This window comes from Crocodylus siamensis, chromosome 1 (genome assembly GCF_052110815.1).
Source record: "Crocodylus siamensis isolate JL-2025a chromosome 1, ASM5211081v1, whole genome shotgun sequence".
Taxonomy (NCBI): Eukaryota; Metazoa; Chordata; order Crocodylia; family Crocodylidae; genus Crocodylus; species Crocodylus siamensis.
In genome coordinates, this window is record NC_143395.1 from 393,962,367 (window position 1) to 393,990,174 (window position 27,808).

The 27,808-nt window shown below is 44.3% G+C and overlaps 1 protein-coding gene across 1 annotated transcript in view; it reads left to right on the top strand.

Moving 5' to 3' along the window:
* The window catches only part of LOC149875251 (matrix metalloproteinase-20-like), a 53,848-nt gene extending 40,858 nt beyond the window's left edge, over positions 1 to 12,990 (top strand). The window contains exons 8-14 of the mRNA XM_090053095.1: positions 3,691 to 3,852; positions 5,414 to 5,525; positions 5,935 to 6,012; positions 6,345 to 6,478; positions 8,801 to 8,957; positions 11,756 to 11,859; positions 12,890 to 12,990. Coding sequence (XP_089909221.1) covers positions 3,691 to 3,852; positions 5,414 to 5,525; positions 5,935 to 6,012; positions 6,345 to 6,478; positions 8,801 to 8,957; positions 11,756 to 11,859; positions 12,890 to 12,990 — 848 coding nt within the window. The remainder of the gene's footprint in view (positions 1 to 3,690; positions 3,853 to 5,413; positions 5,526 to 5,934; positions 6,013 to 6,344; positions 6,479 to 8,800; positions 8,958 to 11,755; positions 11,860 to 12,889) is intronic.
* Positions 12,991 to 27,808: the final 14,818 nt, after the last annotated feature.

A 27,808-nucleotide genomic window follows, 5' to 3' on the forward strand; every position in this document is an offset into this window, starting at 1 on the left:
GATCCTCCCCCTCTATGCGGCACTGGTCAGGCCACAGCTGGAGTACTGCGTCCAGTTCTGGGCGCTGCACTTTAAGAGGGATGTGGACAACATGGAGAGGGCCCAGAGGAGGGCCACTCATATGTTCAGGGGACAGCAGGGCAGGCCCTATGAGGAGAGGGTACGGGACCTGAACCTGTTCAGCCTCCACAAGAGAAGGCTGAGGGGGGATCTAGTGGCCTTTTACAAACTAGTCGGGGGGAATCAACAGGCACTGGGGAAGTCTCTGTTCCCCCAACCACTGCCAGGAGTGACCAGGAATAACGGTCACAAGCTGGTAGAGGGTAGATTTAGGCTAGATATCAGGAGGCGCTACTTCACGGGCAGGGCGGCTAGGATCTGGAACCAACTTCCAAGAGAAGTGGTGCTGGCCCCTACCCTGGGAGTCTTTAAGAGGAGGTTAGATGAACACCTTGCTGGGGTCATTTGACCCCAGTACTCTTTCCTGCCATGGCAGGGGGGTGGACTAGATGATCTACTCAGGTCCTTTCCGACCCTAGAAACTATATCTTTTAAATTCTGGGCCGGATACTTGGGTCCCAGGTCTCCAGCCAAAATTTTCTGTGATTAGGTTTCCTCTGGAAGACCCAACCATCTAATATGGCCACCTTGAGGGTCTTCTAATCCTGGGCCAAACCCATACCCAGTACATGACCTGGGCTCTCTAGTTAGTAGTGGGGGACCCTCACAGTCCCATACCCCATGGCCACTGATAGGTTTCAGCCACCTGATCAAATATAAACAGAAACACCTGTGGGTCATCAGCCAGTCCCATCTTGGGGAGCCCTTCGCCTTCAAGCCTCAGGGTTCTCAGTGACTCACCAACATGTGTGTCATTTTTTCTGCATTCCCACTGCTGTCACAGGAACTCCTGCTTTTGCAGATGCTTCTCTCTTTGAAATTGCTTCAGTTGCTGCTGCTGTAGTTGGAGATGCTGAAACTGTTGCTGCTGCAGTCCCTCCAGCCATTTTAGCAGGGATCCTGTATCCATTTTATGTTGCCTAAATTCCCCACCACATTTAGTGTGTTGTCGGTTCATATAGCACAGTCTATTTCCCTGAGCAAATTTGCCCCCCAGAACACAGTATATACCATCAAACAGAAACCAAATAAATACATAAACAATAAAGGGTTAATTCGCACCCAGGAGTCTTTCCCATGCCCCGTAGGCAGCAGAAGGCCAGGGCTTGGTGAGCTTAGCCCCCCAAACTAATTTTGTGGCAGCTGGTGACAGCAACAGCACCGTGGTGCTGCTCAGCATGCAGCCAGGCCAGCACTCCATATGCGCTCAGCTCCACATGGCTGAGGAAGAAGAGGCTAACCACACATACCTCGCACCATGCAGAGCACAATGGGAGTTGTAGCTCTTGTGCTGGTGCATTCACTCAGTGCCCCCAATATTTTCTCCCTCCATCTATGCCAGGCCCTGAGAGGGTATCATGACTCAATGCTGTCACCTCTAGCCTCTCAGCCTTCTCTGCTCTCTTCCCTGGGAACTTTAAACTTCCTCTAGACCAGTTAATTATCCTCATCAGCTGTCCCAGGCCTCCTAGCAGACCTTCAATCACTTTCTTACCACATGCAGCTAGGTTGCAGCCCATGAGACCTGTAGCATACTACAGTACCCAATATTTTAAAAAAGTGAGCATGACCAATTGTGAATATTAAGTAGTTTTCCTTCAGAAACAGTAGCATATACCAGCAACCAGGAAGTTTTCAACGACCTTTGCATTCTAATGAAGCATGAAAGCATGATAACATTTTGCAGGAAAAAGCAGCACTGTTTTAGGTTTATTAACTCAGAAAGGCCATGATCCGAAACCAAATAAGGACAAGTGGAATCTTTCCACTCAGATGAATCCCAGAATGATTATACAACCAACAATAGGCAATCAGGCATTTCTAGTTAATAGTCTTGATCTTAGATTCTAGGCTTTTTTTAGTTCATTCCCAAATGCCAGGCAAAGGCTGTAGCCACATTTAATGCAAAACTATTCTAAAAGCAAGGGGACTTATTGCTTGGGAATGTTCTTCTGCTAAACACATGTAACTTTTTTATCAGTTTACTCCAGTTATTTTTAACCTTTTAGAGGCAAGGTCCTCCCAACTAGGCTCAAGGCACCCCTTGGAAAATTCCAGCTTCTAGCTGCCACTTGCTTTTTGACTACAGAAAAATGATACAGCAATTCTTCTGTTGCAAAGAGCTCAGAAAGACCACAGAAGATCAGAATATTTTTTACACTCCGGATTCCTATTTGAAATCTTTTGGTTTATCATGAATTGTGAATCATGAATAGGTAGCTGCATACCTAACCATATAAATATTGAACCACACCCTGTGGCACTCTTAAAAGGATCCTGTGGTATCCCTACATGCCACAGCAATCTGGCTGAGAATCATTGGTTTATTCCTATACCAGTGTAGTGAAACAGGTTTAAAGTTATAGTGTTTTAATTTTTATTTAGACAGAATATAGAGCAGAGTGGTGAAATAGAGGACACAAAACAGTAACAGTGGATTAGCTGTAAGGCACTAACATTAAATGCTTTAACTTTTCATCTGTCCACAAATAATGGTACTCTACTTGTCAAAAAAATCTTCAGGATTTTTTATTAGGGCATAAGCCAAATAGAAAAAAAATGGGTTCATGGCTGTTAACTGAAAATACTTTAATTTCCTCTGTGTCCACCTACATTCATTTAGGGCTTGGACATAGGATTATATTTACACTGGTGTCATTTATACTGGTGACATAGATTATACGGGTGTCTGGGGCAGACAGATGAGCAGATTATTCCAGTGCAGTATGCTGTTAGACTGCTATTACTGAATCTCATCCTTAGGTAGCAGAGGAACTAACAGAAGCTCATTTACACTCAGAAAATGGTTTCTTCACAGTAAGGGCAGACACATACCCATGAGTCTTCCAGGGGTAATTCTGCACCAAATTGAGTGTTGTTACCCAGTGCAGAAGTTTACATCATCACGCTGTTCTTTGTTTACATCGGTGTAAAGGTCAGTTACAAAAGTGAAAATACGTCATGTGTCCAGGCCTTCAATGAGGCTACATATTTTCTCTAAACTATTTGTGATTGATGTATATCCAGCCTATTTTCCACACAGAAATGGAATTACTATCAAATGCTTAGGAACCAATTTTATTTTTTCACAGGAAATGCATACAAAATTGTTTTGGGTGACCCAAGAATCTGCAACGTTTGTCTATCAGACTGACTACTAGTCAGAAATTCAGAGAAAAGATACCAGACTTAAAATAAGGCACAAAGTTTTAGCACACTTTGATTAACTATTTGAACAAAATACCAAGGGATGTGGTATATTCTCCAGTTCATTGTCTATAAATCAAGGCTGGATAGCCTTCTGAAAGTAATGCTTCATTTCAAATAAAATGTATAGAATTGATGCCACAATTAGCCAGTATTGCTCAATATACTATATTATAAAAGTCAGATATCCAAATGGTCCCTTCTGGGCTTAACATAATTACCTTCATTCATACATGTCAATAATAATGGTAAATCCCAGGAGACTGATCTAATATTTAACAATAGAATATAAAACCTTTCATGTAATCTGAAATCAGTACTTTCAAGTTTCATATTTAACCTAATGAATTTCTTTTTTGTTAGGATATGACCTGTTCAGTGTCGTGGCTCATGAATTTGGCCATTCTCTTGGATTGGGACATTCCAAAGATCCAAATGCACTTATGTATCCAAAATATAAATTTTTTGAGTCAAAAGGATTCCAACTTTCACATGATGATCGGACAGCAATCCAGTCATTGTATGGTAAATTCTACTGAAACAGTTCCTGTATGAAGAGTAAATGACTTCAATCTTCCAATCCATTATACCACTTTTATATCAGCCTATCTACACCAACATATATCTGAAGAAAAAATAATGGAGAATCAGGTGCTAAATCCATGTTTGGTAGGCAGGGAGGTGCAATGACTATGCAATTTATGTGTAATTGGAATATTTCAATGTCCTTTGGACTTGTTAGTTCCTATTTACACAAGGAATATAAAGTAAGCTTAACAATGCTCCAAAACATGTGTTCCCCAGGAATTTAGTCAACTCATATTGGCAATGTTCTGTAGAATCTCATGTGCTGTGTGCAAAATACTGTGGTGAGTCTAACTTCTTGCAGAGTATGGGCACACAAGAAAGTTTATAACATAAGCTAGGGCAGGAATTTATAGCACATCAACCACTCCATAGTAACTGTTCATGTGTACACATTTGCAAAACTTATCTTTCTGACCAAGGGAAAGAGCATGTTCACAGTCAATTACTGTAGAACAGATGATGCATTAAGTTCACACTCCAGTTACCTTGTGATGACATGTTTGCTGCTTATACCTTTAGGAACTAATTAGAACAGGGCTGTTCTGCTCCAGAACATCTGGGTCCTGTACACTGCATGGGCTCCATGCTATGGGGACAGCTCCCCCAGAACTCCCTGAACTGTCTAAGCTGTGCTGCTAGACCCACCCCCCATACAGGCTGCTCAGGTATTGCATGGACCTGTAGTCCACACAGCAGTTAGACAGCAGTGGGAGAGGCAGCCACCAGGGCCTTTGGGCTGCCTGTTAACCTGTGGCCAACCTGAAGCATGAGTGCCACAAGTGGCATGAGCAACCTGTGTGTGTGGCACATGGCAGATTAGGGAAGAAGTAGGTTACAAAGCAGCAGATTGGGTAGGGAGTAAAAAGCAGAGTAGCAGATTAGGTAGAGGAAGGGGATCAGAATGGCATTTGGGGAGGGCACAGGGCTAATTTGTGGCACACCTGTCAAAAACGTGAGCCCCCACTGATTTAGGAGATGCTCATTCATTACTACAACCACTAACATTATAAAGATTGTTATTTTATTGGGTTTCCAAGATTATCTCTACTTCCCACTAAGGCAGATTGACAACGATGACACTTTAAATAGACAAATGGACACCATGTTCTCAACTCCTGTTATTCTTTCTTTTATAATTGAAGTGTGAAGATCCAGTTTCTCCAATTATCCTCAATTAATCTCAAGCTGATTGCATTGTTACCACTGAATTGTCTAATACAAAGGGTAATGACAGTTCATTATATCCATTTAGGCCAGTTACAGATTTTACACTGCAGCAGTCTTCCTTACATGATCATTTGACTGAGTATGGGCTTTGTATCTACATGTTTCCTTAGGAAATGTAGGTTAAAGGGTAAGCAGATATAGTTGAAAAATGCTGTAGTAAAAAGGCAGTAATCATGTTTCTGGATAATAGAATCTATTTTTTTTCAAACTTTGTTTTCATATTTTTACTTTAAATAGAACATAAATAGATGTACATATGCTTTGTCTGAAGGTGCTGAAAGTAAAAATTCACTTGGGCGAGGCGTTCCAGAGAAATGTGACAGCTCCCTAACTTTTGATGCAGTGACTAGTATGGGAAATAGCTTGCTTTTCATCAAGGATGGGTAAATATCCACCTTCATTGTACACAGTACATTGTTATCAAGCTTATCACTGTTGCTGCACAGACTGTATCATTTAAATGTTTGAAGAGTACATTACTAATGAAGCACTCTGTAAGGAATTTCATAGAAGCAGAGATGCTGGAAAATGACTTCTTTAAATTGTCTAGTCCATCACCTACCCATACTTGAAAAAAGGAGCAATTCAGTGCATTTTATTAGGTGTTATGTTCTGCTATGTATGAATGTGTATATACATATGAAATTATATATAGTCTGAATGTGTATATATATATGAAAGAGAAGATTAAAAATTGAAGATAGTATCAAGAGATGCCTCTTGGAAGTGTCAACTTTTCTCTGGATGGCTGAGGATATCTCTCCCATATGACTTCAATTTTTGTGTTAACAGGCAGGAAGTAGGAGAAATTGGAAATGGCATAAAAAAATCCCTCTACACAGATATCAATAACAAATACATTCATGCTCTGTATGATAGCTTTAAAAGAAGGCAAATTTTATTTTTTTTAACAATTTCTAATAGCATGCTGCAAATGTATTTGATTCTGAAATATGGGGAAAAGTGCACGAGTTTTCCTTTGAAATATAAAACCCTGAACTGCAACAAACCAAGATTCAAACCAAGATTCAAAGCTGTAGATAAGTCAGAACACTTAAACAGATTCTTATTATCACTTGAAGGTAATGATATTTGAGGGAAAGCATCACAAACAGAACAATGTGCTCAGAAGTTGGGCAGAATAAAGTGTAAGAAATTATAAGTGTGTTTGATTTTGTTAAAGAAGCATTTTTTGTTTTTAGGTATATGTGGCTCAGAAAGTACTGGGTAGCAGGCAATGTGGAAGGATTCCATCAGAATTACTTCCCAGAGTTCCAAACAAAAATCGATGCTGCTTATGAAATTCCAGACAGAAAGACAGTCTGTCTTTTCACAGGTGAATATTGTGCTTAATTCATACCAGAGAAGCAAGATTTGTGAAGTGGAGTAATATCTTTTCTTGGACCATCTGACACAGAAGAGAGACCAGTTTTCAGGGTTCAGGCACCCTTTAGCAGGTCTGGGAAAGAAGTAGTCACAGTTCAAGCTAAATACAAACTGGAACATTTGCTTTAATTTAACCGTATAATGTTAAGGAATTTGACCACTTTAAAAGAGATGAGAAAGTCTGCGGAGCAAAGGCAAACTAGCAGAGGGAAAAGTGAGAGATTATCAAGCTATTAAACCAATGTGTCTCTGTTACAGTTTTTGTTATGCTCTCATGGTTTTTGGTATCCAATAAAGTCATGAGTATCTATTCTCAAGCCCATGTTCTGAAGTTAGGTTGGGTAGGTTTCCACTGAAGACAAGAACGTTAAGGTCAAAGAGAGCATGGTTGTTTTGTGAAAAGTGTTCTCCCCCTGGTGAGAGGATATTTCTATCCTTTCACTTTTTTCATGGGGTTTCATCTTGGAGTATACTGGTGATTTGGTTTCACCCTCATAGTTTTCATTAAGGTATTTAGTGTACTAAATCAGGGATATCACACATAGTGATAGAAATATGTACCTGAATTCTGATGGTTTTGCTGTGGAAGGCATGAATCATGGCAACTGTGGAGATGTGTTTACATGTTTTGCATTTGTTGTGTTGTCAAGGTCTGCTTCCATTTAGTGTTCATCAGTGAGTGAAGAGTTGCTTCAGATAAATTTAGCAAGGTTGTGGGGTTGTTTGAGAACTGGAGTGAGGAAGGCTTAGGAAATTTTCTTTTAGGGTGTGATCTTCTCTGGGTGCATCCCCACATGCATTAATGTGCTTTTGCTACCGTGCAATAAATATAGCACTTCTACTGTGAAGGCACCTATAGAAGAGCACAGAGGCTACTCCAACACACTGGAATTCCAATACGTCAAGCATGGTAATTACTGAGCTCCCGCAGCCTCCTGTGTCTTCTGAATCAGTGTCCCCATGCTTCAAAATGGCAGCAGAGGCACTTGAACTAAAGCTCATTGGATGAGCTTTAGTTCAAGTGCCCCCACCACCATTTTTAAGCATGAGGATGCTAATCCATGAGACGTGGCAGTGCTTTAACTAGAGCGGCTCTCAGAGCAACATTTGCTATTGTTCATGTGCAATAGCAAAAGTACATTTTAGTGACACTAAATGTGCACTTAATAAGTTAATTTTACTGTGCATTAGCGTATGAGCATGGTTTTTGCTGTGACACTCTAATGAGTAGTAAACTAGGCTACTGCACATTAAAGCACACATGTAGATGCGCCCTTTGAAAATCCGTTATAACCATTGGATAATATTTCTTATAGATTCCAGTGTGGGATGCTAAGTGACAGCCAGAGATGTGTAGTCATGGCAAAGGGGGGGTGCTTGTATTTTAGTAAGTTTGTCCAGGGAGATCTTTAAAAAAAAGTCTATTTCTCTGGAGGAGCATTTTTGTTGGGTAAAGGCAGGTTTTGGATTGGTGAGGTAGATGTTGTATTAATATGATATTTCTATTAGAGACATCCACGCTATTTCAAATAGTAAATGGAAATAAGAACATGAAAGCATAATAAATTTCATTCACTGGGTCAGGCCTAGGTCCATCTAGGCCAGAATCCTGTCTCACACGGGGGGCACAGTGTGCATGCTAAGAGGGAAGGGTAACTATGGCATGTACTGAATTTTATACCCCTTGCTTCTCTCCCACTATAGATCCCAGCATTCAATCTAGCATGGATTATGTCTGACCAATTGATACTAAAGTGTTTCTGTCAATCCCAACACCATATTTTCAAGTTCAAAAATTTAGCCAGGAATTTAATGCACATAAATTAACTCCTTCCAACTGTCTGCAAGAAAAACCCTTCAACTTTCACAAAATTTAAAAGGCAATTTTATCCTCCTAACCATACTGGATAAAAAAAGGTTGGCTTGTATTACAAATGCAAAAATAGCATTTAAATCAACTAATTTGCTGGCATTATTTTTCTGTGATTTGTCTAATAATCATCTGACATGTCAGGCTTTCAAAATCTAACACAAAGTGGAGAGACGTGGGATAGGAGTTTCACAGACATTTAGCACTGGGCCGTCTTTTATTGTTCCATTGAAATCTATGGTAAAACACTTATAGAGTTCAGCAGGAGAATATGACTAATAAAGGATCCCATTAGAAAAATCCTACGAATAAGAGGAAATACGACAAAAATGCAATTCATTTTTGTAATATGTAGGATGCAAAATTGTTCTTTACAGTAACTACTTATGGCTTTGTTTTCAGCTTCGAAATACTGGATAATGAATACTTTGGCCATGGAAATATCAGTGCATTCTATCTATGATCTCGGATTCTTTATCACTGTCACTCACATTGATGCTGCAGTTTACATAAAAAGGAAGAAGAAGACTTTCTTCTTCATTGGAGATGAATTTTGGAGGTATTAATCTCATCATTTTACATATTTTTGTAGGAAAATATAGTTTTACTGAAACAAAAGAACAAATTTGCTCATCCTATCCTCACTGAGTCCCATAGGTAGAAGAGCTGCAAAATCAAATTTAGTATTAGGGGGAACATACAGAAAACTTTGCTGTGAAGCAGTTGATGTTGCTAAATACAGACATCTACCTGTAAAACACAAAATAAGGAAATGAGAAGTTAAGCCACTTAATATGTCATACTCTTTCCTCTGACACCCAAAGGCGCATAATTTTACATTATCATACCCACCATGCACTGCAGCCTTAATAGCACCCATTCAAATTTTCTATTTGACCTCACAACCCTTTACAAAACCATCTTCTCCACACTATTAGTTCAGAACATTTGCTATTAGTTGAGAACAGTGGTGTGCTACATTAGGGCGAGGGACAGAAGTTATACATAAACTGATTTAAGTGATCACAAACTGGTTTAAATCTGTAATGAACAGAAGTTCAGTGCACATAAACCAGTATCATAATGGCCAACACTGGTTTTAAGATAACCAGATAAGTTAACTGGTTATCTGGTTTTAAGATAACCAGTTAAGATAAACTGGCAGACTTAACTGACAGAGGTCAAAGTGGTTTATGGAAGTTCTGTCCCAGACCCCTTCCTAGTTTAAGTTAAATCAAAGTCCCCTGGCATCCCAGCATGCTCTTCCGTCCTGGGCTGGGATGTGCTTTCTAGTCCAAAGAGCTTGACTGATGGAGCAGCCTCTGTCAGGATCCTTCCCCCCCGCCTTACCACTCCAGTGCTAGGAGTAGGGGCATGGCCAAATGCCAGCCCAGAATAGCCCCCTGAGGCAAAGGAGGCAGGGAGGGGGTGTATTCCCCACTCCCTTCCCTCTCTCCCCCGAGGACCACAACCGGGGTCTGCCAGCCCTGACTGCCAGCTCTGCCATTCACCCCCAGCCAGACAGATCCCAGCTGGGGTTCCCCAGGGGGAGAAGGGAGTGAGTGGGGGATAAACCTCACTGCCCCCTTTGCCTCAGGGGGCCATGCTGGCCAGCATCTGGCCATACCCCCACGCTTGCCACTGGAGTGGTGAAGGGATGGGACCCTGATGGGGCAGCAGACTCTGACATGGTGTCCTAGGGAGCACAAGCCTCTTCCTGGTGGAGAGGGCTGTGCTGTGGGCAGGAGCAGGGTGGGCAAGACTGCCACAACCTGTGCGGGGCAAGTAGTGGTGGTGGTAAGGATGGGAGGGGTGGCTATGGGGGCTAAGCTGAATTTTGGGGTGGCCATAGCCCCCCAAACCTCTCTTAAAACCACCACCATGACTTACCCTGTTCAGGCTGTTACAGCTCTGCCTGCCTCGCTCCTACCCGCGGTGCAGCCACCCCACCAGGAAGAGTCTTGCACTCCCTGGGACACCGTGACAGGGGCTGCTGGCAAGGGGTGAGCAACAGAGGTGGCAGCTGGGGATGCGGTCCCCCAGTGGGAAAGAGGAGGGGAGAATAAACCTTCTCCAGGCCCCCTTCACCTCAGGGGACCATGCCAGGCCAATGTCTGGTTATGCCCCTACCCTTGACAGGGGCTACTATACCCTGGCCAGGCAGACCCTGGCTGCAGTCGCCCGGTGGGAGAGGGAAGGGAGGAGGAAATAAACTCCCTCCCTCCCCCCTTCACCTCAGGGGGCCATGCAGGGCCAGTGTCTGGCAGGAGCCAGGGGCTGACCATGCTCCCTCCTTCCTGCAAAGGCTGCCAAGGGCTGCTTCCCCCCTCCCTCTCCAGGCACACCCCAGCTGGGGTCCCTGCAGCCTAGGGTGAGAGTGTAAACCCCTCCCCAATCATACTCAGGCCTGCTGGTGCCTGGCCAAGCCCCCTCCCTCAGCTCAGCTTCCCTCTGGTCCAGCCACTGCAGAAGGGAAGGGAGGGCTCACTCTAGCGCCCTCTGGCTGCTGGCCTGAGCCCCTGCAGCATGTGGCTGCATTCCCAGAATCAAAAGTGAATGTCTGTTCACTTGCTTGCTGGTTCTATCTATATAGGTTAGACTAAGCTGCAAAAAATAAATCAATTCAGGCTAGGGCTTTTTGAATGCCTGTACTTAGCCTAGAAGGTCTGGAGTGTTCTGATAGGAGTAATGAGGATTAAGTCATCTCTATTCATGCAAAGTCACAAATTAAATTGGGATCTAAAAAAAAAAATAACATTCAGAATAGGTTCTAGGTATGCAGAAAGGTAGGTAAACTTTGGGGAACATTTATCAATCATGAATCAGGTTTTGTTTGCAACTTGGGTTTTAGGCCTTATTTCAAACACCTTTTTCACACCTTTTAGGCATGATTCTTTGCAGGTTAGTAGGACTGACTAGTTATGAAATCAAGTGCTTGCCACTGCATGGTTGTTCCCTGCAATATACAAATTCAGAGGATGGATTAAAGACTGTCTTGCACACTATGCTATTAGACACTGTGCTGATACAAAGGCTATGAATTTAGTAATAATTTGAATGACTGTAGCTGGCAAATGTAACCAAGGAAATGTAAAAGGAGGTGATTTGCTTGTACTTTCATATTTTTCTGGACTAGAACTAAGTTTGAGCTGGAAAATCCTACTTCTCTGTAGTTCAAGATTAGTTCCGAGTGTTGAGTCACATGCATGTCTTGGAGATTGAGATTCCTTTTGTTTACCTGTGAATACATGGCAGTAATGAAAGTAGTTATTGCCTGCTAGTAGTATCAGATTTTTCCAAAAGGAGTAGCTTTATTTCTTTAAAGAGAAATCTTGAAACCATGCATTTTTATTTCAGTTTTGATGAAGTTCTCAAAATGATGGAACCAGGATACCCTAAAAAAATTCAAGATGGCTTCCCTGGAATCAATGGTACAGTAAATGCCGCCTTTGAATGGGCAGGTGTGTAACAAATGCAATACTACATGAAAATAAAATATTTAAAGTAGGGCTTAGTCAGACATATAATTCCACTTGGCAGAACAAATTAAATGACTTACATACAGTATCTAGACAAATACAAGCTATTTTTGTAAATTACTTTTATGACTCTTGAAATTCTGGTCCTATATACCTGTGAACTGGTGGCTGTGGCTGGGTTTCCTCACAATTACTTATCAAAACAAAATGCTGAATATGAGGGGACAACCCTCAAGTTTTTAGAAAGTTCAACTCTTGCTTCAAACTTCATTTCTCAAGTCCAGCCATTTGTTCTTTTTAATTTTAGGCCTGGTTTCTCTTGAGATTTCAAGTGCTGTTGCAAACTGCTAGTTTATTCATGACTTGTACAGTGAAGCACTGATGGTTTCACCACTGCAAGATAATTTGTGCCACTCTGCCATGTACTCTACACTATCTACCTAGCAATGCAGCTACACCGATAACTGGAATCTACCCTAGGATTCCAGTTATCAGTGTAGCTGCATTGCTAGGTAGATAGTGTAGATCTGTTTTACACTCTACACTACACTAGTGTAGGGTAGACAAGGTCTTAGTTACAATTTACTTAGTAGCAGATATATTGTAATTCTTCACTTAAACCTGCACTTAAAGCCAAGAGATCCAGATGTGTAACAAGAAGTTTCTATGATGGCTGACCGCAGTGGTGGCTGGACTGGGAATGCCTGCCATCATCAATCCTGTACCTGAGGTTGGCTTCCCACTGATTCCCCCCTTAGTTACACTACAAAGGGGGAAAAGATAAGTCATTACTACAGAGCACAAGCAGGAATAAGAGGTGCACAGAGGTGTTTATTGTTTTACTCTGCCTTCCTATAAGTTGATGGAGTATTGTATCAGTGCTAGGCAGAGCCCAATTTCCCATGATCCAATATACCTATTATTCCACTTGCATTGGTTAGATAGATTTCATAGTCATAAAGATCCTATGAAAATTATGGGCTAGTTAAATTCATATTCTTTTTCTTTATAGGTTTCACGTACATCTTTGTTGACTCTGATGTATATGTATATCACTTAGAAGAGAAAAAGATCCTGTTTTCCATAAAGGCGAATGCATGGTTCAGATGTTAGTCCTCAAAGACTATGCTCTTATAAACATCAAAAGGGAACATCAACTTATGGTGGTTGAAATGGACTATTCAGTCTTTGTCTGTTTGTGTGACCGTCCTTTACATCGGTATATATTTGTGCTGTCTTTCATGGTATACTTGTAGGCACATTTGAAAGGTTTTAGCGCCTATACATGAAGCTGACAGAACTATATATGCAACGCATATTTGGCAAATTGGGATTGTGCATGAAAATTATCTTATTTGTATATAATCTACTTGTCCAATAATCAGACAATTAGAAATTCTAGCATGCCTGCTTTTACCTTATTATGGCGCACAAATATCTCTCAATGTGCAAGTCAAACCCAATAATCTTAAGTGTAGAATATAAACTTAGCGTAAATGGGAAAGAATCAGTAAAACCAGGAGTTAGGCTTTTGGATTATTCTACACTACTACATAGGCAGCTTTTTCTACACAGTAGTGTGTCTGTTTAAGAAAAAGCCTAACCCGTGACTGTAACTGCCTCCCACATAGTAAAGTGAAAAACTTAGCCACCAGCAACTACTTTTTTACAACATGCCAGTCTACGTGGTATTGGGAGAGAAATTATATGTTTCCAGTTTAAAGTAGTGTATTATGCACACTTAATGTGTATGTGCATATTCCGGAAGGGTTCAAGACTCCCACCCACAAACACATATGCTTGGTATTAAAACCTGGTCCACAAATAACGTTTGGGCTTCTAGCTCCAATACTTAAAATGGTCTTCATGAATGTTTACATCAGTGGATTCTTTTTTCTGGCATTAATCATTCAAATAGTCCAAAAGGAACTGTCAGGTCCCTGGTGTTTATTCCAAATATAGACATAAAAACAGTAATTTACCAGGCAGAATCTCAGCAAATCATCTGCTTACTTCACTATTCTGCAGGCTCTGTTGGGTTGCAGGCATGCCTACGCAGAATGCTGAAATTAAAACACTTCTTTTTTCAGTCCTTTATAAGAGAATGAGCCGGGATAAGTGAGATACATCTACAGAGAAACAAAACTGATCACCTTGACTGAGACAGAAACAAAAAATTATTCTGGCTTTATACAAAAGGAAAAGATGATTCATACTCATTTTGTTAATATTCAATACTACACAGAGGGATATATATGCATGTCTCCATTAGCCATAGTTACAAAGCAATTAAGGCATTTTGCTATAGCTCCAGAGGCATAAGTGTGAGTTTTGTTTCAAAGTTATGCAAAAGGCTACCCCCAAATCCACCTAGGTGTTAACACAGGAGTGGGAAAAATCCAGCCTGCAGGCCATATCAGGCTGGCAGTGAACTCTATCTCCCAGCAGCCCGTGCCTACATGGCTGGGGCCAGTCTCCATGGCAACCCTAGTGGCTACACTGTGATAGCACAAGGCTGGGGTTGCCATGGAGATTGGCCCCACTCACACTGGCAGGGCATGCAGCAGGGCAGGGCAGGGGTCTACTCTGGAGCCACTAAAACCTTGCAGCAGAGACAGCTTAGCGCCAGGGCAGAGCCACGATCTGCAGTCTGTATGCTCTGGGTGGGGGTGTGCAGGCAGCAGATCATGGCTTTGCCCCAGTTTGGGACCACACTGTCACCACTGCAAGGGGCTGAGACAAAGCTGTGATACACTACTTGTATGTCCCTGCCCCGAGCATGCAGCCTGCAGATCATGGCTCTGCCCTGGCCCTGAACCAAGCTGCCCCCACCGCAAGATCCTGGCAGCTCCAGAGCAGCCCTCTGCCCTGCCCTGCTGCGTGGCAACCCTGATCTTGTCCCATCACAGAGCAGATATAGCTGGGGTCTCCATGGAGACTGGCCCCAGCAGTGAGGGCAGGGGCTGCTGGGAAATACAGTCTGGCTGCCAGCCGGATCCACCACTTTGCCCTCCCCTGTATTAACAGGTACAAGGTCATCTGCATTAGGCAGTCTAAGGCAGTTAAATATGGTGTCTGTGTGCTTTTCGCTACAGAAACTTTTCAGTGGCCAAATCAGTCAAGATAGACTTTTGCACTTTTTCATTGCATGCATTTCTAGACTGCTTGTTTGTGTATCACTTCAGGCTACTGCTGGAGCTGGCCAGGTTAGACTAACCTGCAAAGACTGAATCAATTCAGGCTCTGGCTTTTTGAATGTCTGTCCCTAGCCCTTGAGTTTCAAAAAGTGGTTTATAATAATCCTGAATCAATGCCCACAAAGCCCCTTAGTTGACAAAATGCCTACATTTTGAACCATAGTTTCTTCAGTACCTAAATTTAGGTTTCTGCACAAGATGCAGATGCATAAACAGGCCTATTTGAGCAAGTAGGTGCTGAGCTCCATTCTTAATCTTGTGTGTTCCAGATACAAAGCAACGTGAGATCTAAACTCTCCCTGAATTCTCAAGAAGGGCCCAAGTTGGTGAGCAGTCTCCAAGCAGGGCCAGCAGTGGCATAACTAGGGAACGGCGAATGGGGTAACTGCCCTACGCACCAACTTTTTTTGCGGGTGGGGGATAATAACTGCTGTTGGCAGCTACATGATCGCTACTGTGATCATGGCAGTAATCGGAAATCACTACTGCCCCTGTGCTCCCGGCAGTGTTCCTGTGCTGCTCGCTTCTCCTGCGGCCAGGGGGGGTGAGCCCTGAGCTGCAGGGGGCCCCAGTGCTTCCCTCCACAGAAGCAGCACCCCCCAGGACCACCCAGGTGGGGTGCCAGTGGGTGGGTGGTGCCCTGGGGGTGTCACCACAGATGGAAGCACCAGGGTCCCCACAGCTCAGGGGCTACATGACCTGCTGGAAGCTCACTTCCCAGCTACGGGAGACGCATGCAGGCTCCAGCGGGGGGGGATCAGGTTCCTTGCTGTTTTGTTTTATTTTACTTCAGTGGAGTCTGCCCACAGAAGCTGCTTCTGGGTCACCACAGCCCCTAAACTGTGGGGGGACCCAGTGCTTTCCTCCATGGTGGCAGTGCCCCCTGGGACCACCCAGGCGAGGTGCTAGCTGCACGAATGCACCCCCAGCTCACAGGCAGCACCCAGAAGATGCAACAGTACATGGGGTGCTGGAAGCCTGGGCATACTCGGGGAAGTTCAGGCTTGGTGGGTTTCCAGGGCCCCGTGCACTGTCCCCACTGTCTTCCCAGCACCCGGGACCACCTGGGAATGGGCTGGCTTCCATGGGAACATGGCAGGGGAGCCGCTGGGTGTGCTGGCAGCCAGAGAAAACAGTGGGGACAGTGCACAGGGCACTGGAAGCCTGCCACAGCTGAGCTTCCCAAAGCATGCTTGAGCTTCAAGCACCATCCCCACCACCTTCTCCAGATATTCTATGACTATGAACAAGTCACAAGGGCAGACCTTTGACAAAATATATATTTATATTTCCACACCTGTGTTTACACCTGGACATCTTTATGTAGTCTTTTCAATGGTGAGAAGTTTTGATTCCGTTAAAGTATTCAGTCAAAGGATAACTAAAACTCCTGTATTTAAAGAAATACTTTTGCAGTAAAAATGTAATCGCAAATGTTTTGCAGTTTAGTATACACTCAGAAATGACTCAGAGTGCCATCCACTGAGTCACTACCACCATTCTCACAGCACCAGGATATTCCACTGAGACCTTTCATCCAGGTGCATACTGTGGTTTAGGGTGTCAAATATGCAAACAAAATGTAGACTAAAGGAAATAAATGTTCCAGACTTTCATTATAATACGCATCAGGATCTGCTCACCCTTACCTGAAACACATTGCCTCACATTCACTTGATTTCTCAGGCTGCCCAAACTGGCTTTTCTGAAACCTAATATCCTTGTATTATAATGTTCTGTAAACTCTTCCTTCATTATGCTGAATTCAAACAGTTTGTGACAATTGGTACTAGACTTCCTTATTACTCACAGTTCCTAGTGGCACCTCAGAAAGAATTACCTGCAGAATAGTTTCCTTACTCCCCAATTCATTAAGTTGTTCTCTGTTTCTTCAATCTATATCAGTTATGTACTGTTTATTACTAGTATGTTGCATTTTAAATTGTTCAAAGTACTGCACAGGCCTTTAAGTCTCATAATTCTTTGTTTTGTCATATGGATACAAATTATTTCCTGTTGTCTGGCTCTGTATAAAGAGTTGAGCAAAAGTGCACCTGTGACCCATCAGCTATGGAGTGCAAAACAAAAGTGAGCATACAGGCTTTGGGGTGGCTCCTGCAGGAAAGTGGATAGAATGAAGGAATGAAGACACATGGATGGATGAAAAAAAGCTACCAAGGTGGATGGAAGTCAGTAGTTAGCTCCTGTTAAAGGTTGACTTTCAAGTAACTGGCTGAAGGAGCAGGAGTCTATAGACCTCTGTAGAAGATCCCAGTTGAGGGGAAAGAGATGACTGATGTACCACTTTTGTCAGCAGTGGCAGCAGCAGCAATCTCTTGATTCTAGGATCATCTCTATCACCACTCATGGTGGAGTCTTGAGGCAAGTCCAATCCTTGAGCCACGGATCCATCTGCAGAAGTTGCAGGTCTTTCTACAGGGGAAAGTAGACTGTAAGCCAAGATTCCTTTTAGAATTCATAGACATAGATTAAATAGACATTAGGGCTGGAAGGGACCTTGAAAGATCATCAAGTCCAGTCCCCCACCCCAAGGGCAGGAAGTCAGCTGGGGCCAAAGGATCCTAGCAAGATAAACATCCAAATATCTCTTAAAGGATCCAGAGTAGGTGCTTGCACCACCTCTGGTGGCAGTCTGTTCCAGGCCTTGGGGGCTTGGACAGTAAAGAAGTTCTTCTTTATGTCCAGCCTGAAACGGTCTTGGAAGAGTTTGTGACCATTTGACCTTGTCAACACTTGGGGCACTCTAGTCCCCCAGATCCTAATGTACACTCCCTATATACTTATAGGCAGCCACCAGGTTCCCCCTGAACCTTTGCTTTTCCAGGCTGAAGAGTCCCATGGCTCTCAGCCTCCCATCAGAAGGCCTGTTTTCCTACCCTCTGATCATGCATATGGTTCTCCTCTGGACTCTCTCAAGCATCTCCACATCCTTTTTAAATTGTGGAGCCCAGAATTACATGCAGTACTGCAGCTGTGGCCTCACCAAGGACAAGTACAGCAGGAGGATGACATCCTGGGAGTTGCTTGAGAAGCATCTATGGATGCAAGCCAGAGTTTTGCTCGCTTTACCAGCAGCACCATCACATTGGTGGCTCATATTCATCTTGTGGTCAGTCATGAACCCCAAGTACCTTTCAGTCATGGTGCTAGCAAGCGTAGCACTGCCAAGCCTATAAGGATGCTGCAGGTTTTTCTTCCAAAGGTGGAGTACCTTGCATTTTTCAGTGTTGAACACCATCAGGTTTTCATCTGCCCATTTTCTGAGCCTGTCAAGTTCAGCCTGGATCACCGCACTGTCCTCAGGTATGGACGTTTTACCCCAAAGTTTGGCATCATCAGCAAACTTGACCAGTCCGTTTCTGATAACAATGTCCCCATCGTTAATGAAGATGTTAAAGAGTATAGACCCAAGGACAGAACCTTGGGGGACACCACTGGTCACGACACACCACGACGATTGACTTCCATCAACCACCACTCTCTGGGTCCAACCTTGGAGCCAATTCCCCAGCCAGTGGACTGTGATGTAGCTGAGGCCACAGTTCTTCTATGAGATGATCGTGGGATACCAGATCAAAAGCTTTTTTTAAAATCAAGATACATGACATCAATCTCTTCTCCCTTGTCCAGGTGATATGTCGTCTGGTCATAGAAGGAAATGAGATTGGTTAGGCAAGAGCTACCCGCAACAAACCCGTGCTGGCTATCCCTCAGGATGTTGCCATCAGCCAGTTTGTCAAGAATGGTCTCTGTGATCATTTTCTCCAAGATCTTCCTGGGGATGGAGGTCAGGCTGATGGTCCTGTAGTTCCCCGGATCTACTTTCCTCCTTTTCTTTTCTTGAAGATAGACACCACATTGGCCTTCTTCCGATCTTTGGGCACTTCGCCTGAGCGCCACAAGTTCTCCAAGATCCATGCCAGTGGCTGAGCTATGATACTTGCCAGCTCCTTAAGTACCCTGGGGTGTAAACAGTCTGGGCCGACTGACTTGAAGGTATCCAGCTTCTCAAGGTGTTCCTTCACATCGTCTATATTGATGAAGGGTAAAAATCAGCTCATGGTCACCGTCTCCCAGCCTCCCTTCGATCGTTAGGTCACTAAGTCATCCCCTGTTGCCAGTATCAGGTCGAACAGCGCTTTGCCTTTCCTTTCTTTCCTCCACTCTTTAGATTTGTATTACTCATCTGACTCCCAAACCACTGCTTCTTTCTCCATACTGCACCACACTGTGCTTTTTCTAGTTTCTGACAGGAGCCCCTTGCCCCATTCTCCTGTCTTATCATTATGGGTATGTACAGAAGTGCTCTGTGCACTGTAATTTAGAGCACTTTTTATAGCACTATAAAGTTACAGTGCTTTTAAACACAACAGAAGTTCAGTCTTTGCTGGAGGGGTCCTCTGAGCCTCCATCTACTTTCCAGGCTAGGAGGCAGGAGGTGCTCCACAGAGAAGCAGCTCTGGGCTTGCAGGAGTTATTTAAAGTGCTGTAGGTGCTAAAGTGCTGTAAAATACAGTGCTTCAGTTTTTTAACAAGGATTAATTTAAAGCATTGTGTCCATTTTTAAAGTGCTGTAAAGGCACGTCTGTTAAGTCATGGCAATAAAGTACTTTAGTGAAAAAAGCAACTTCTGTACACACCTTATACCTCCTTTTATGGGCAGCTCTGTGAAGGAAGTGCTTATGATTTCTGCCATAACAGTTAAGGCAAGGTGTCAGTTTCATCTGCAGTGCTGCCACCCGATTCCATACTTGACAGTGACAATACTTACTATACCCATTTATTTCATAATCTTCCATCTCTTTTAGTTTAACTCCAAGGGTGGCCTTGGGGGGGTGAGGTGGTAAAAATGCCTCCAAGCAGGCCCTCCAAGCAGACTCTGCACTGACCAGTAAGTGAGCTCAAAGCTTATGGCACATGCAGAGATCCAGCAGGAGCTGCTGTGGGCGGGTGCTCTCTGAGCTCACTGGGACATGTGGCACACAGCTAAAGGGAGTGCAGTTTTACCACCTCACTCCCCCAAGTGCAAGGGGTGAGCACTACTGATTTTAGCTCTTCCCTTCCTTCCTCTCCATCCCCCCTGCTGAATTCAACAGCAGGGGAAAGAGGGGATACGTGGCAGTAGCGCCTATCAGCTCCTGGGCTCTAAACTTGCATGAAAGGAGGAGCTGAGTGCCACCACCACTCATTCCCTCTCCTTCTTTCTCCTGCTGCTGACTTCAGCAGAAGGACAAAGGGGAAGGGGGCCAGGCAGGGATTATTCAGTCCAAAGCTCATTCAACAGCCCTAGCTTGTCCTACAGCCCTAGCTACGGTAATTCCTGGATGACATGTCCAGACTGCAGCCAAAGGTGAGATAGCATCCCTGAACTAGATTTGATTTAGCAGACATAGGTAATGAGCAGCAGCTCCAGCTTAGGTAGCTTCCCAAATATATAGTCACTGCCACTATCTTCATAGCTTTTGTTTGCTCTGCTAGGTAGATGAAATGGATGTAACTACCCTGATGCAGGTCCAAGTATAAACGTAGCCCAAATGGAGTTGTTGAAATTTTTCACAACTCATTTGCCAAAATTATGGATTTTCATTTAAAATGTTCACATTCTGTGCTCCCACTAAACTCTTAAGTTTAAACTTGCCAGATGACAATCAGTTCATAGTTCTGCAAGTATACATCAGTGTAGTCATTGCTGGTTTAAATAGTAACTACTCCTATGTACGTGTGGTTTCACTGTTTTCCAAAAAAAGTCAGTTTCACATAAGTCTTATTGAATAGGTCCTTGACCTGACCTGACCTGCCCTGAAACCATTCATGTTTCACGATAATAAAAATATATACACATTAATCTTATCCAGCTAATTCCTGGTGGATAAGATATCACCACATATAGTGAGCCACACAGTTTCTCTGAGAAATCTTTCTTTATACATACTGTTCATGACAAATATTTTTTTGTTTTTAAGTTAGTAAGCATGGCTCAAAAGGCTCCGATGTCTGTGTTGCAACTTACACAAATATTTACTATGCATGTAATGCAAACCAAAAACCCAGATTGTGTACCCTGTAAAAGGCTTTCATTCAGATTAATTCTTCAAAAGCAAATACTTATAAAACCTGAGGCTGTCTTCCATGTTGTAATACTGACTGGTGGATTTTTGAAAACACAACAACATCATTGAATAAAGATGCTCTTAAAATTGCCTGTTTCCCAGTTTGTTGAGAAAGTAGGAACTTTACTGATTCCTGCAGGGGCAGTTAAACCAAATGAAAGCCAAAACCAATTAATTAAACAGTTAGGCAAATCACACATACCTTTCAACATATGGGGCCAAGCTATTGTTTGAAGTTACTTTAATAAAGTCAGTGCCTTTATAGTTTCATAGTTTCATAGTTTGTAGGGTCGGAAGGGACCTGAGCAGATAATCTAGCCCGATCCCCTGCCATGGCAGGAAGGAGTACTGCGGTCAAATGACCCCAGCTAGATGTTCATCCAACCTCCTCTTAAACACCCCCAGGGTAGGAGCCTGCACCACTTCTCTTGGAAGCTGGTTCCAGACCCTAGCCGCCCTGACCTCCTGATATCTAACCTAAACCTACCCTCTGCCAGCTTGTGACCGTTATTCCTGGTCACTCCTGGCAGTGCTCAGGGGAACAGTGACTTCCCCAATGCCTGCTGATCCCCCCTGACTAGTTTATAACAGGCCACTAGATCCCCCCTCAGCCTTCTCTTTTGAAGGCTGAACAGGTTCAGGTCCCGCAGCCTGTCCTCATAGGGCCTGCCCTCTTGTCCCTGATCATACGAGTGGCCCTCCTCTGGACCCGCTCCATGCTGTCGACATCCCTCTTGAAGTGTGGTGCCCAGAATTGGACGCAATACTCCAGCTGCGGCCTGACCAATGCCGCATAGGGGGGGAGGATCACCTCCTTGGACCTGCTCGAGATGCATCTGTGGATGCATGACAAGGTGCGGTTGGCCTTCCTGACTGCCTCTACACACTGCCGGCCCATGTTCATCCTGGAGTCAATGATGACCCCCAGATCCCTTTCCGCCTCCGTGCTGACAAGAGGGGAGTTCCCCAACCTGTAGGTATGGTGCCGGTTGTTCTTCCCCAGGTGCATCACCTTGCACTTGTCTGTGTTGAAACCCATCCTATTCTCGTCCGCCCACCCTTGTAACCTGTCTAGGTCTGATTGTAGCCTGTTGCATCCTTCCAATGTTCCCACGTCCCCCCACATCTTAGTGTCATCAGCAAATTTGAACAGGGTGCTTTTTACCCCGTCGTCCAAATCACTGATGAAGATGTTGAACAGTGTGGGCCCGAGGACCGAGCCCCGGGGGACCCCACTGCCCACGTCCCTCCAGGTTGAGAAGGACCCATCCACTACCATCCTCTGGGTGCAACCCTCCGGCCAGTTGGTGACGCATTTGACTGTGTAGGTGTCTACACCACAGCCCCCCAGTTTCTTGATGAGAACAGGGTGAGAGACAGTGTCAAAAGCCTTCCGGAAGTCCAGGAAGATAATATCCACTGCTACCCCTGTGTCTAATGATCTGGTGATCTGATCATGAAAGGCCACCAGGACGTCTGACAGGACCTGCCACTGATGAACCCATGTTGGTTGCTCCTAAGCATGCAGTCTCCTGCTGGCCCCTCCTGGATGTGTGCCAGCATAATTTTCTCGAACAGCTTGCCTAGGATCGAGGTGAGACTAACCGGCCTGTAGTTTCCCGGGTCCTCTTTCCTGCCTTTTTCGAAGATGGGGACCACGTTGGCCCTCTTCCAGTCCTCCGGTACCTCACCAGAGCACCACGAGTGCTCGTAAAGCCATGCCAGGGGACTTGCAATGACCTCGGCCAGTTCCTTTAGAACTCTAGGGTGGAGATCATCCGGGCCAGCTGACTTGAATACGTCCAACCCCTCCAGAAGCTCCCTAACTAAATCCTCACTAACCCGTGGCCCAGGTGTGCATCCCCCAGGGCCCGAGAGGGGGGCCCAGCAGGGAGGTGGCTGTTCTGGTCTCTACTTAGGAAGACGGAGGCAAAGAAATCATCAAACATGTTAGCTTTGCCGTCTGGTGTGACGACCAAGTTACCCATGTCATCCTGCAAGGGTCCCACATTACCCGGGACCTTCTTTTTACCCCCTACGTATTTAAAAAAAGACTTCTTATTGTCCTTAATCTGGGAAGCTAGTCCCAGTTCCATCTCTGCCTTGGCCTTCCTAACTGCCCCCCTACATCCCCGAGCAACTGCAGAATAGCCCTCCCTGGTGATGACCCCTTCTTTCCACTGGCTATAAGCCTCCTTTTTAGCAAGGAGACATTCCCGGATTCTTTTGGTGAGCCACAGAGGCTTGTGTGCTCTCCTGCTCCCTTTGATCCTCGTTGGGATTATCTTCCTTTGGGCTTGGAGGATTGTCTCCTTAAGGAGTGACCACTCTCCTTGGACACCTGGCTCCCCTCCCCCCCGGGACCTCAGCGCTTCTCCAACTATCCTCCTTAGCTCATTGAAGTCAGCCCTCCTAAAATCTAGGAAATGAATTTAGTTCAGTGAGATTTGTTGTTTCCCAAGCACATCTCAAACATCTTTTATCTTCAAAATTTATCATTGGCCTGTACAAGATGTTGAAAGCTCTTTATTCAAGCTGTCTGTTGTTTCTGCAATTTCAACCACAGAGTCCTACTATCCTTGTAATATGTTTTTTCTATTTAGTTGCTTAATAGATTAACTTAGTATTTTGCAAATATCACAGAAAATTGGCTTGAATTTATATATACCACCATTTGGTGCAGTAATCTCTCTATTGCCATTTCTAGCATTCTTATTCAAATTTCATCTACTTGTACTTATGTCTCCTTATGACTTATTTGGGCTAGGTCTATGAAGAATAGATTATCAAGCTAAGATGCAATGAAAAGAGTTCAGTGTGAGTTTCTAAAGATAACATTATGTAATTATAATTATAAAAAGATGACAACAAAAAGTATGAGAAATATCTCTCAACATTTATGTCTAAATTCCGCAGTCATGTAATCAGTAATATTGGACATGAAGCCCAGTTATCCATCCTTGAACTGCTGGCATTTCAAGAAATGTTTCAAAGTACTTAGCTCTTATAAGACTTGAATAATCCTCTTGTACAGCAGCATCTGAAAAACTAGCTTAAACAGAAGTTCCAAAAGGAAGTTCAATTGTATGATGTCATAGGGTTCCACCCCAGGGGTGGATGTGACAGCCCGGGAACCCCCACCAGCCCTTGTCACCTTTACTGTCGCTGGGCAATCTCCCCTTTAACTCCCCTGCCACCTTGATGTGGTTATGCTTTTAGAGAAAGGGGAGGGTGCCTCAGAGCTCCCCGAGTAATATCTCATGCTCATGAACACAATTGTCACTACTCATGGCCTTAAGGGCTAATTACATGGCTTCCTCATCTCCCCTTTTAGCCACTTCCAGGGCTCACAGATGTTAATCATTCACTCTTCATTTGGCATTAAGCCTTACTGTCCAATCTGGTAAATCTCTCATCCCTGGATCTGATCTTCAGCCCCAGCATTAACTTCAGTTAATGCAGGCCTCTAAAAAAGAAACAATCTCTGCCACTGCCTCCGGCCCCTGTGCCTTTAACTATCCCTGCCTCTCCTGGGCTTGGGCCTCTGTACCTCAACCAATCTCAACCCCTTTGGGGCTCAGGCCTGTATTCTCTGCCTCTCCTGGGCTCAGGCCTCATTATCTCCAACAGACTCTGCCCCTCTTGGGTCATGGGCCCCCTGACCTTGGTTCTCACCCTTCACAGACCAAGGGTCACTGACCCTGCCTGCTTGCACCACTCTTCAGCTGTGGCCCTTCTCCTTGGCCCCTATCCCTCACACCTTGGCCCTGCTCCTGAGCTAATTGAGACCTCCACCATTCCTACAATCTCAGTCCCTAAACCACCAGTCTTTCCCGAGACCTAAGACTGTCTTATCCAAAGCAACTTAGTGCTTTATCAGAGGCTCCTCCTGCTCAAGAGCTCTTCCCTCCAGGGCTAGACTGTCTGCCCAGCGCAAGTCCCTGGGCTTATATCCTGCAACTGCAGCCCCTTCTGGGTCATAACACTTCCTTGATTGCCCTCTGCCTCACCTGCCTCCCCACCAGCCTGCCTTTCCTTAAACTAGCAGAAGCACTAAACTCCCTGTTGTAGATGCAATGAACATCTGATGAAGTAGGCTATCGCTTATAAAACTGTATAACTCTCTGAACCAGTTAGTCTCTAAGGTACCACTCTGCCCTGCCTTCTGCTATGCTTCAGATTAACACAGCTAACTACCTCTAAATTATATGCTGTTTTTATTAACATATGTAGTTTTATACAAACCCTTCCTTCTTCTATCTGCTCTGCTATGTCTGTTTCTCTCCCAGAGATCCAAGGAACAGTACTGTGATACCCAAAGGCATGCTTAAGCCTATCCAACTATGCAGGTGGTCCAATAAAAGATAACACCCACAAAAATTCTTGCCTGTCACATACCTCTCTCTAGGGAATTCAGTGAGTGGCCACAGAGAGGGATCTGTAGGTCTTGTATAGCAAGCTTGATTTGTTTTATTCTACAAGTCAGTGTTGTTCAAGACGAAGCTCCTCATCACACCACTTCTCCACAACATGGATGTGAGTGAACACTGTATTGTGGAGCTCCAGAGCTGCCTACAATTCTAGGCCATGTTTTCCCTTGGTGCTCTGGTACTGGCCTGATCAGCCCCATTTTTAGCCTCCCCTCTGGGCCTACTCAGAATAATTCTGCCACTTCCCTCTCCATAAAATGAATTTCAACAGGGCTAGCAGCCTTTAATGGATCCACAACAACCCACAAACAAAATAGATGCTACATTTTTCCCCGAATACCTTCAACAGCCTCCCTTCTCCCCAGTAAACTGTCCTGTATCTTGGCAAGGCTCCTAATTCCCAGAGCATATCTTATCCAAACAAACAAATAAAAACTACAAACAAACCCTAATGAAAACAATACAATCATTTACCCTGCCTATCCCCAGGCCTTCCCTTCTGTCGCGGGTTACTGCCAGCCCTAGCCTTCCAGGACTTATGCACTGTTTGTCTCTCCACCATCCTGTCTAGAGAGTTCCTTCTCCTTTCATAGTCTAGGCCAGACTGCTCAGCTTGTCTCCTGCTTTGACTAACGTAGTTACTAGACCAGGGTGGGCAATTACCAGGGTGAGTTTTGGCAGGCCATCAAGGGCCACATGACAGGCAGCCTAGGGCAGATTAATATTAATTTTCTACATTTTTAGGGGCCCTGCAGGCCAGACAGAATAGCTTGGCAGGCCACATCCAGCCCCCGAGACACATTTTGCCCACCTCTGTACTAGACCCACCCCATCCAGCCAAAAAAGGCCTCGGCTTAAAGGGTCCTCTCTCTATTTTTCTTCTCTCAAACCCACACTCACACTCTAATCAATAATAGGCGTAACCCAGGTGGTACTCCAAGATGTACCCCCTCTCCAACTGAAAGGATCAGAGCAGGTTCACGAGCTCTGTGGGAGGTGTAGGGACCCTCCTTCCCCTATACCTATTAACCATATACCTATTAATGACAAAAACAGTAGTGGGAACATAACATGTATAAACGAGGGGGTACAGGGGACACTACAACTCCCCAAGGGGGTGAGATTCAAAAAAGGTTAGGCATTTACATTCATAGATATATTCATCCAGTTGACGAAAGACAAGTTTAACAAAGTATAAAACACAAACAACATAACAAACAATACTGGTTGGTGAAATATAAAATGCACAAAATACAAAACATCAAATAACAAGAGATATAGGGCATAAGTACTTGGAGGGGGGAAAGAGGGAAAACGTAAAGACCCCCTTCTACTGCAACAAGAATTTCTCCCTACCACTTCACTCACCCTACTTGAGCCAGCTTGGACTTGAATTCAGATATTCCACATGGTATGCAGAAAGTCTACCACACGACCACCAGTACTAGGTTTGCACTAAGCTGCTAGGTGTTTTGACCTTCCAGGAACTGCTGCCTCACACTGATGATGCTTAAAGCAGTTCGTTTCTCTGGAGGCCACTAAAATCACAAACACACACTCATTAGATGGCACAAAAGGTGTATTTGCAAATAGGGTCAGAGCAGAGTCAAAAACTCAGATTACTCTGAACCCACCAAGGAATTTTGCAGGCTGTATTTATTTTTTTCCTCCTGGGCACGTGTGCAGAAACAGGAACTCTTACATCACTACATACATCGCATGTATATTATAATTAACTACTTAAGTATGCAGGGCAGAGAGGTAAATATGCATCAGCTAATTAAGCATGCTCAGAGACTACTATAGGTCACCAAGTGTTTAAACCCCGCCCCTTTCAAGGACACAGTCAGTTGAATTCCAGCTTCTGTAATCTGCATGAGAAAGGCTAGGGAGAAGCTGGGGGAGAGCCTGCGATTTAGTATAAGAAAAGCTGTGGCAAGGCTGGGCAAGGAAAAAAGTCCTTGACAGTGTTTCTTTCTTATCGGGTGCAAGATGCAAGCTGTGTATTTCTAACAATACTCCATTTCTAACACTGAGCTGCCTGGCCTCTTGCTGGAGGAGCTGGAAGCAGAGCTGGGAACCTCATGGGTCACTGCTCAGCTTCTTGCTGGAGCTGGGGAACCTCTCCTGCTGGCTGCAGCCTCTTGTATGGAGGAGCCTGCAGCCCAGCAGG